At 28.0% G+C, this 12,182-nt stretch overlaps 1 protein-coding gene across 1 annotated transcript in view; it reads right to left on the minus strand.

Annotated features, from left to right (window-relative positions):
• Positions 1–10,961, minus strand: part of LOC111680600 — a 59,484-nt gene extending 48,523 nt beyond the window's left edge. The window contains exon 1 of the mRNA XM_046947478.1: positions 10,943–10,961. Within this exon, the coding sequence (XP_046803434.1) occupies positions 10,943–10,945 (3 nt within the window). The 5' untranslated portion in view covers positions 10,946–10,961. The remainder of the gene's footprint in view (positions 1–10,942) is intronic.
• Between the last annotated feature and the right edge of the window lie 1,221 nt (positions 10,962–12,182).

Here is a 12,182-nt window from a genome sequence, read left to right on the forward strand (position 1 = left end):
TCTAGTGTACAATGTGTGCTATAGTCTGGACTATTTTCTAGCTTATGGTCTAGTCCACATTCTGGATTATAGTCTGCCCTATAGTCTAGTTTATAGTCTGTTACTGTTTAATATATAGTATAGATTATATTCTAGCCTATAGTCTGGGCTATACTCTAGTCTATTATCTGGACTATAGTCTGTACTATAGTCTAGTATATAGTCTATGCTATAGTCTGGACTATTGTCTATTCCTTAATCTAGACTATATCTAGACTATATTTTAGTCTACAGTCTGTACTATAGTCTAGTCAAAAGCGTAGTCTATAGGCAGGACTATAGTCTACAGTAGTCTATAGTATAGTATATTCTAGTCTTCGTTCTGGACTATAGTCTGTATAATAGTCTGGACTATTGCATACTCTATAATCTTGACCATATTATAGAACATAATCTAGTCTGCAGTCTGTATTATAGGGGCATTGTTAACATTATAGTCTGGACTATATTATTGCCTATGTCTTGTCTATAGTCTGTGCTACTTATGTATAGTCTATAGCCTGAGCTATTGTCTAGTCTATAGTCTGCAATATATTCTGGCCTATAGTCTAGTCTATTGTCTGGACTATTGTCTGCTCTATAATCTAGCCTATAATCTAGTTTATAGTCTGTGCTATAATCTAGTCTATAGACTGTGCTAAAATCTAGTCTATAGTCTAGTCAGTATATAGAGTATGAGCAATTGTTTACTCTATAGTCTGGTCTATTGTCAGATCTATAGATTAGTCTATAGTCCAGTCTATATCCAGGATTAGATTCTATTCTATAGTCTATAGTTTAGACTATTATCTATTTTCTTTTTAATCTGTTTAAGATTTATTTAAAACTTTATGTTCATATCTTTATCATTTAATCTACAACTAAAATGTGTTAATATGACGACAATGTTTTCAAAAAACATATCAAAACTTTCACTGCTCTAATGTTAAATAAATAAAAACAGATAATTTACTTTTGATTATGATGTTGCAGTAATATTTGAATTGCAGCAAGTTGGTAATGCTTTTGTGGCATTCATTTCATTTGTTGTTTGTGTTTATTTGTTTGTTTTGTATTTTGCGTAACACTGCTCATAATATACATTTAGAGGCTGTTTTCTCTTGCAACATCATTTAAAATAAATTATTGTTAAAATATGGTTGTGATTATTTTAAGTTGTTGATATTTAAGAAAATTTATTAAATTTTAATTGAGCCTAAATGGCAAACAAGCTGTCAACAGAACAATTAGCAAATTAATGTTTATTGGCAATAATTTTTAAAAAAAATTTTTTGAAAAATTATTTGATGAAATAAAGGTTGGAAAAAAAATATTTCAAAAATATGTTTTTTGATGGGGACATATTTTGTGGAAATAATTTTTTGAGCAAAAACATGATACTGCAATTAATTTGATTATTGTAAGTCATAAAAGTTGTTTAAACAAAAAAAAAACAAAAACTGTTACAATCTCAATTTTACAACAGAATTTCAAAATCAAACTCATGAATTGAAAATGCTGACTGGACACTATGGGAAAAATATAAATTACTAAAATAATAAATATTGTTTTTTTTCTGCGGGCATTTTGCACAATTTTTCCATCTTAAAAAGTTAAACCGAAAACAAAAAACATTAAAAACTCAATTTGTTGTGTTAACGTTAATAACTTTTTTTTTTAAATTATGAAAAGAAAATAACAAACATTGTATAAAAATGTAGCTCATTACGAAGGTGGCGGATGCATTAAAACATTAATAATTCGCCAAATAAAACAACAATTATGTACTACATAATTAAATGAATAAATAAAATCTTCGAAGAAAAATAAAAACAAAATTATGATTTGCTAACAACATAAACATCATTAAAGCAGTTCCACACAGCTGCATCAACAACAACGGCAACATCAGCAGCTACATTAACAACATAAACAGCAAATTATATCGATACAATTTCAAATGAAGATTGACTCTATATAACAAACATCCACATTATAGCTTTTAAGTGTATAAAATAGTAAACAATATACAACAAATACTTACAGCTGAACAGTATGGTGTAAAACTTATTCAACAAAAACCATAATAAGCTTTTTTTAATATCAGAAATATTCAATTAATTTAATTTTGTTGTTTGTGAGATTAATAACGTTTTTCATATATTCGTAGATTCATAGGTTACTTCCCTTCACTTATCTAATAAAATAAAATTTGTTTTGTAAAAAATTGTTTATTTTTTGTTACTTTTATTTTGTTCCATACTTTATGAACAAGTGTGTTTCTTTTTACTTTAAAATCTGGCTAATATAGATGAATAATTTTAACAAAGTGTTTTTATTACAACCACTTAGAGACACTATAGTACACACCTGAATTTAGCATGCAAACATTAGGGTGCAGCCTTTTCGTAAATTTCTAGAGAATTGGGAATCTAAACTATATTAATGTGCCAAAGTTTAATTTAAAATTTTAAACAAAAGTGTAGTTAATAGTTTAGTCTAATATTTGGAATTGCTTAGTATGGACAATAGTCTAGTATATAATTTGGACTATAGTCTAGGCTATAGTTCAGTCTTTAGTCTTGTCTATAGTTTCGATTATAATCTTATGTATAGTAAGGTCTATAGTCTATTTTTAAACTGAACTATACTAAGACTAATCTATACAAAATTGGACGTGCGGATTCAGACGAATGTAGAGCATGTGGAGAGGACAGTGAAACTCTGGAGCACTTTCTTTGCCACTGTCAGGCATTCGTCGAAGTTAGATCCAAGTATTTTGGAAGTGATGTTATTCCGGAAATAACATTCCTAACTAACACTGATTGGAAGATTCTTAGGAATTACGTTCAGGAAACTGAGTTCCTGAAAACTGAAAAATAATTCAGTCAGTTCCGTTTTTTTTTCATGATAAGGAGCGCACAACAGGCCTGATAGTGGCCTAGGTGTATTTCTTCGGATTTGATGTAGTATACATCCTCCTATCAACCTAACCTAACCTAAGACTAATCTATAATCTTGACTATAACTAGACTAGTCTATAGCCATGACTATAATATGGTCTATAGTCTATTCGATTTATAGTAAAATATGGATTATAGTCTTGTCTATAGTATGGACTATAACACGGACTTTAGTATGGTACATATTGAGAACTACGGTTTAGTTTATACTAAAGTAAAATCTTTTGTTCTGATTATAATATCAACTGTTGTCTTATCTATAGTCCGGACTATAGTTTAGTCTGTAGTCACAACTATAGTTTAGTTTATAGGCAGGACTATAGTCTAGTCAATAGTCTTCTAGTCTGGATATAGTCAAGGTTATAGTCAAGTCAATTGTCTTTTAGTCTATAGTCTAAAGTATTGTCTAGTTTATAGACAGTATTGTCTAGTCTATAGTTTGGATTAAAGTCGGAACTATAGTATAGTTTAAATATGTATAGTTAAGGCTATACCTAGACTAGTCTATGGTCAAGAAAGCAAGAAAGCTCTTAACAAAGCTATTTGCCGATCAGGGGTCGAGACTATTCATAGACAATAGTACTATCAACATTATAATATGGATTATAGTCTAGTGTAGACTAAAGTCTAGTCTATATATTTTGGAATTAGTCTAGTATATATTTTGAACTATAGTCTGGACTAAAGTCTAGTCTATATTCTGGACTATAGTTTGGACAAAATTCTAGTTAGGACTATAGCATTATCTATAGTGAAGATTATATTACAGATTATAGTTTAGTCTACATTCCGGACTATAGTATGGACTATAGTCTGGACTACAGTCTATATTCTAGACTATAGTTTGAACTAAGTTATGGACTTTGGACTATAGTCTGGAGTTAAGTCTAGTCTATATTCTGGACAAAGTCTAGATTATATTTTGGACTATAATCGGGACTAAAGTCTAGTCTATATTCTGGACTGTAGTTTGGACCAAAATCTAGTCAGGACTATAGCATTATCTATAGTGTAGACTATATTACAGTCTATATTATCAAATATAATTTACGTGGTAGTTCACTACGCGCGAAATGTCCAGTAGAATCGAAGAAACTCCTAAATATTTTAAAATAAAACATTTTCTAGCAAATTATTTGCCACAACTTAATTAAGTAATTATGTAATTATCTTCCGTACTGAAATACCTCCCTAACTTAATAGAAACATACATTTGTTATTGTACTCGATGACTTACAAGGTGTATATATGATACGGCCCATTAAACGTATATTATTCGATTACACATGTTTTTCTTTATACATAGTTTTTATTTTAACCAATAAAAAAAAACTCAATTGCAAATCTTCTCAAACAAAGTAAAATAAAAAGTATGTATGTTTTAAAGGGAAGGTATGCCAACAAACATGAATAAATTAAAATACTTTATATAAAAGAAAGAAAGTTTTGTTTTAGAGGTTAAAATAACAAGTAGTCTGATTTGTAATATATGTAAATAAATCTTTATAAACTCATACACTTTTATTGGCATACTTCCCTCATCACAAACCAATATGTATTTTCTAAGCAATTGCAATCGAAACAAATAAATTTTTCCATACAATCTGTAAAATTTTATTAAAAAATGTTGTAATACTATAATACGATTTTGTTTCATTTTCTTTTAAAACTTTATTAGAAACATTTTCCATTTCCACGTATCACACAACTAAATATCTTTTGATTTATTGCTCCATGTAGGCCGAGTTTTTCTTATTAAATCATGGAAAACATTTCTTACAATTGCGTAAAGTTTGTAACAATTTTTGTATTTGAGGTTACGGGTGCAATACTATAGGAGTGTAATTATAATGATTTTTATTAAATCCCAACAGAAAAAAACACCAAAAGAAACATTGTACGAATTACTACAGTGTGCGAAATTAAAATAGTCGCATTTAATATTTCGGTGTATTATTCAATACAAAAGAACTTTATTTAATTTTTTTACCAAATTAATAACATTATTCAAAATTAAATTAATATATATATTTAAATTATAAAAACAACGATAAATTAAAATATAATAGGAAAACAAAGTAAAATGTATGCGAAATTTAAATTAGACGCAATTAAAATAATATAAAAAATATTAATTCCATTTAGAGTAAAAAATAAATTAATAACTGATTAATATTTAGTAATCCCTCCTCTATTTTGTATAACACCAAATATACGACTGGGCATTGATTCTACTAGATTTTTTAATATTCTAAGCTCAATATTTAGCCAGGACTGGAGAATTGCCGTTTTCAGCTCACTAACTGTGTTATATTGCTTTCCGTTGCTATAAACATCTCTTGACATAATTCCCCAAAGATTTTCTATCGGATTCAAGTCCGGACTTCTAGCAGGCCAGTCTAGAATTGGGATTGATGCCGATGAAAAGAATGCTTTTGAGACTCTCGAGACGTGGATACTAGCATTATCCTGCTGAAAGGTCATGTCTTTATCCAAATTATCTTCTAGATAATTTACTAAAACATCTTCCAACATCTCCACGTAAGTTTCGGAGTTCATTTTAGTAGAAATGAAACACAACTGAAGCTTCCCATAGTAACTGAAACCGCCAAATACCATTACAGTACCTCCACCAAAGTTTCTGCTCATTCTGGGAGCGTTCGGTTTTTGCAAATCGTGCCAATAATGACTATGTCCATCCGGGCCATCTAAATTGAACTTTTTTTCGTCGGAAAAATAATATTTCTCCATTCCTCTGTCCATGACATAGTATATTTGGCAAATTCCAATCTCCGTGATTTATGAGAGCATGATAACGGTGGGATTTTGGCTGATTTTTTCCATTTAATGTTACAGTCAGATGATAAAATTTGTTGAACTCGACGTTTTCCTATAGGTAAGCCTAATTTCCGGACAATTTGGGAAGAATAAAGCTTATTTTTAGTGGCCTCTTGTTTAAGTTGACCAATTTGGCGTTTGCTTAGTTTTGTGTTTCTCTTATTTCTTTTTGCTGATTTATTATTTTTTGTAGATTTTTGCAAACACGTACGAACTAGATGCTCTGATCTTCCAATTCTTCTACCTATTTCTCTTTTTGAATAGCCTTCTTCATTTAAAACTCTTATTAAAGATCGCTCCTCTTGAGTTACGTGTTTTCCTCTACCCATTGCGCCTAAGAATTCTCGATATGGACTGATACTGATACTGAATGATGCAAACACGAAAAAGCACATGTTTTTTTTACAAAAAATTTGCATTTTGTAACTGTAAAAATTAAATAAAAGTATTTGTGCCTATTTAAATTTCGCTCTTTATTTGGTATTTTTTTGAGTAAAAGTCCCATTATTGTTATATCGAGAGGAAATTCCAACAACAATTTATACAAAAATATTTCTTAGTTACCAACTACTGAATATTGGGAAATATTGGTAAATTGGAAACAAGGTGAATCAACTACATAAAAATATTATTAAATCTGTTATTGCGACTATTAAAATTTCGTCCACTGTATGTGGAACTTTAAATTAAAATACGTAAGTCCTGTGGGCTACTAATTTTCAAATTATTTGCAATAATAAATTTTCGTTTTATATTCAATTGCAAATGCCGACATGTTTTTAGATGGTGTGGCAAAGATTACATTTTTGGTATCTAGAAACGTAAGAAAATTAAACAGATTTTAAAGAAATAATAGTAATAATTTAGTTTAAATAATTGGCCAGCATGAGAATGTGTTGGCATTTATAAAGATTAATAAATTTATTTAGTGGCAAATTTATAGCTTAATTTTTGGTGGAGGGAAATTTAAAATTGGAGCCTTTTTGAAAGTAAAAGTGTTAAGAGTTCGTTTATATTTAAATTATAATTTTAATCTTTGAATTTTTTTTTTACTTTTTAGGAATTTTGTAAAAGCTATTTATTTTGGAAAATTTTAGCGGCGATCAATATGGTGATCTTTCATAGAACAGAACTCTTCTATAAATGTGTTCTAAATAAAATAAATAGCTTTTTACGGGTAACCTTGATTGCGGTAGGATTTCCAAAGGAAAACTTAAACAGCGATCAGTTTTCTATAGAACATATAGAAATCTTTAAAATCTATACATTTTTTTAAAGAAATCTTTAATGGCGCTCAGCTTTTTAAAGAATTTTTTTTTTCAATGATCAGTTTTTTACAAAAAAATCATAGAAAACCTTAACAGCGATCAGTTTTCTATAGAAATATTTAATAGCGATCAGTTTACTATGAAAAACTTTATTATCGATCAGTTTTTCATAGAAATCATTAACCGCGATCAGAAAACGTTAATGGAAATCAGTTATCTATAGAAAACTTGAACAGCGATCAGTCTTCTATAAAAAAAAGTGGATCAGCGATCAGTTTCCAGAAAACAGCGATCAGTCTTCTTTAAAAAAGTTGATCAGCGATAAGTTTTCCAGAAAGAACTTAAACAGGGATCATTTTTTATATAAATCTTTAAAAACGATAAATTTTCTACAGAAATCCCTAACAACGGTCAGTTTTCTATAGAACACTTAAACTGCGATCAGATTTCTACAAAAATCCTTAACAGCGATATATTTCTAAAGAATCAGCTTTATCAGTCAGTTTTGTATAAAAAAATCAGATATAAGTTTTTTTTATAGAAAACTATGTAAGCGATCAGAAAACGTGATCAGTGAACAGATTTCTATAGAAAACTTGAACAGCGATCAGTTTTCTATAAAAAAATGTTAAATGTTTCCAGGAAAAACTTAAACAGAAAACTTTAACGGCGATCAGTTTTCGATAGAAACCTTTAACAGCGATCTGTTTTTTAATAAAAACTTTAAAATTTTTCAGTTTTCGAAATGTCTATCAGTTATCTACACAAATCTTTAACAAATACACTATAACAACGATCAGTTTTAATTTGAAAAGTTGATCTGTAATCACTTTCAAAGAGTGATTTGTTCTCTATAGAAATTGTTTAACAGCTATCAGTTTTGAATAGAAAACTTTAATAGCAATCTGTTTTTAAAGAAAACTTTAAAATTTTTCAGTTTTTAAAATGTCGATCAGTTATATACACAATTTTTTAACACATACACTATAACAGTTTTATATCACTAGGAAAGAGTTTTCCATAGAAAACATTAACAACGATAAATTTTATGTAGAAAACATTAACAGCGATCATTAGTATTTTATATCACAGCCCTATAGGCATTTTTGTTTAAGAAAGTATTGGTCCCATTGTGCAATATTATCAATGCATTAAAAATAAAGTTTAGAAAAGTTATTGAAATTCTTAAAATTAATTATTGCAGCTGCCTATTAACGGTACTTAATTCTTGTATTATAAATTATAAATATTTAAATTATAATTTAATATAATAAATAAACCGACTTAGAAATATTTTAACAAAGAACTTTAAAAAGAAAATACGCAAAAACTACTGTTGCAAAAAATAAACTGGTATTAATTACATTTAAAACAAGAGATTAATTACTTAATACCATTTAAAAATTCAAATAAAACAGTAAAAAATCAAATACAAATTATTATGGCACATTAATACTAGTATATCAGTTAGTTCATATTAACATTCTAAAACTAGTTTAAAAGAACAAGTTACCATATTTCTTAAACTCTTGGAAACTAGAACAACTTTTAATGAAAATATAGCACTTTTTATTTGACCTACAAAGTAAATAAAAAATTAGTTTATTCTTGTTAGAGAAAAAAAAAACAAATACTTTGTAATAATTTTAAAATTTACTATTTTATAATGTTTTTATAGCGTAAAAATACTCTCGAAATGTGCAACACTTGTTCTAATATTTCTTTAATTTTATTGCCTAAGTATAGAAGTTAAGAAATAAAAAACAACTATTAAACCTGTATATGTGCAATACTACCATAATTTGGAAATTATGTGTGTAATGGCCTCTAATGCCGCCACCAAAAACTAGTTGTATTATACATAATTGCATAAAAATACATAGAATTAAATATTTGGCAATTGTTGTATTTAATATTTTCCCAAAAGTCACCCAATAGAATTGTTAAAATAAGAACTTCGTTTCTAGAACAGAAAAATAACTACGTTCTAATAGAAAACTTAAAGGAAATATGTTTTCTATAGAAAAAATAAATAACGATCAGTTAAAAAATAAGTAATAGCGATCAGTTTTTATCATAATGATCAGTTTTGTAAAATTTTAACAGCGATCAGTTTTATACAAAAAACTTTAACAGTGATTAATTTTATATAGAAAACAGATCAGTTTTTTATAGAAAAGTTTAACAGCGATCAGTTTTAATCAGAAAACTTTAATTGTGATCAGTTTTATATAGAAAACTTAAGCATCTATTTACTTTTCATCGAAAAGTTTAACAGTGATCAGTTTTCGTTGTGAAAACTTTATTTTTTATATAAAACTTTAAAAGCGATCAGTTTTCTAAAACATTTCATGAGGCACATTAACAGTGATCAGATTTCAATAGAAAACTTTAAAAGTGATCAGTTTTCTTTAGTACACGTAGACAGCGACCTATTTTCTATATACAATTTCAACAACAATCACTTTTCTTTGACCATCTTCTACAGAAAACTCTATCAGCGATCAATTTTCTTTAGAAAACTCTATTAGCGATCTATTTTCTACAGAAAACTATACTAGCTATCAGTTTTCTATAGAAACTTGAACAACGATCAATTTTCAATAGAAAACTCTGTCAGCGATCAGTTTTCTATATAAAGTTCTATCAGCGACAGTTTTCTACAGAAAACAATACCAGCGATCAGTCTTCTTTAGAAAACTCTACCAGCTTTCTGTTTTCTATAAAAAAACTTTACCATCAGTCAGTTTTCATAGAAAACTTTATCAGCTATCAGTTTCCTACAGAAGACTTTATCAGCGATCAGTTTTCTATACAAAACTTTATCAGCGATCAGTTTTCTATAGAAAACTTTATCAGCGATCAGTTTTCTATAGAAAACTTTATCAGCGATCAGTTTTCTATAGAAAACTTTATCAGCGATCAGTTTTCTATAGAAAACTTTATCAGCGATCAGTTTTCTATAGAAAACTTTACCAGCGATCAGTTGTCTATAGAAAACTTTACCAGCGATCAGTTTTCTATAGACAACTTTACCAGCGATCAGTTTTCTATAGACAACTTTATCAGCGATTAGTTTTCTATAGAAAACTTTATCAGCGATTAGTTTTCTATAGAAAACTTTATCAGCGATCAGTTTTCTATAGAAAACTTTACCAGCGATCAGTTTTCTATAGAAAACTTTACCAGCGATCAGTTCTCTATAAACAACTTTACCAGCGATCGGTTTTCTATAGAAAACTTTACCAGCGATCAGTTTTCTATAGAAAACCTTACCAGCGATCAGTTTTCTTTAGAAAACTTTACCAGCGATCAGTTTTCTTTAGAAAACTTTACCAGCGATCAGTTTTATATAGCAAACTTTACCAGCGATAAGTTTTCTTTAGAAAACTTTACCAGCGATCAGTTTTCTTTAGAAAACTTTACAAGCGATCAGTTTTCCATTAAAAATTTAAGCAGTGATCAGGTTTCTATAAAACCTGCGAATAGTTTACTATAGGAAGTTTACCAGCAATAAATTTTCTATATAAAACTTAATCAGCGATCAGTTTTCTATAGCAACATTTTAACAACGAGCAGTTTTCTATATAAAACTTAAACTTCAATCAGTTTTCTTTAAATTAGATTTTTATATAAAATGTTAAGAGCGATTGGTTTTCTAAAGGAAAATCTACCAGCGATCAGTTTTTTTATAGAAAACTATACCAACGATCACTTTTCTATAATTGAGAGCTTACACAGCTTTTGTTTTCAGAAGAAAATTTAAAAAAAACAATGACTGATGATCAGTTTTCTATAGAAAATATTAATATCTTAATTTACTTTCCATTTAAATATTAAACCAAAAAAACTTACCATATTTTCCCATAATATTGCATCGTTAGCACTTAATATTCGTTTGCGAAATTTAAAAGGGTTCCTTAGGAGCTTCATACAGTAGTAACAACAACATTTTTTTGTTTTTATAGAAATTAATTTAATTTTTTTATTCAGTTGAAAGTGGTAGTAGTAGTAGAAATTTAATACCCAAAAGACACATGATAGTTAGAGTTAAGGAAAGAAAAGGGGGAAGAAAAAAAGTTGTATAAATTACATTAATTAAGAAGGAAACCTTTTTTTGTTGGTGTTATTGTAGACAAACTTACTAATTGGACAAACACGTTGAATGTTGAATGAATCAAGTGACTTTACAATGTGTGATCATATGGAACAATATAGATATATATTTACTGCTAATAATATTTAATTAACATTTTTCATTTTTACTTAACTTAATTTTAAAAATTACTCATACATTAGCAATATATTTACTAATTAATTAGCAATATAAGACAAAATAACAAAATGAATAAAGACAAGATAACAAGCCTTAAGAACATTTAAAAAACAATAATAATTTTTATAAAACATTTAGATTTTCTGTAATTAAAGCGATCATTAAAATGGTCCTTCGAACTCTTAAAATCATATTTTATACATTTTGCCTTTGACAAACCACTGTTTTTTGTCACTTAAACACTTAAAACATGACAACATTTACTTTCCTTAAATAAACTTTATATTATCTGGTAATAAATTATAAACAATTTTTTGTTTAACAATTGTCTTGTTTTCGTTTCAATTTATTATTATTTACTTAGTTTTTATTTATTTGTTTATGTTGTAAAGAAAGTTTTTAACTTGTTTGACAATTGCTGTAATAATAAACTACAATAGCAAAGGCCCAGTTTATGCTCCATTTTTACTTTAACCATTTATCCATTTACCCATTTATTATGTTTTCTTTTTTAAGATTTTTATTTCATGTTTTTTTTTAAGAATTTAGTGTGACCGACATTCTAGTCACACACATTCAGATTAATGACATAAATTTCTTTGTGTGTATGTGTTGGTTTGTAAAAGTAATCATAACCACGTTCTAGGAAAAACTAAAGAAACGTCTTAGTCGCAGTTGAGTTTATTCTACTAATATCGCAGTTGTAGCTAAAAAAGCTACTAACAGCAAGAGTTAAGAAAAAAATATTAAATAGAATTAAATGTGTGGTTTTTAACATAGTCATGTTAGAAGCTTCTAACGAAAGATCTATGCATGTCA

This window comes from Lucilia cuprina, chromosome 3, assembly GCF_022045245.1.
Source record: "Lucilia cuprina isolate Lc7/37 chromosome 3, ASM2204524v1, whole genome shotgun sequence".
Taxonomy (NCBI): domain Eukaryota; kingdom Metazoa; phylum Arthropoda; class Insecta; order Diptera; family Calliphoridae; genus Lucilia; species Lucilia cuprina.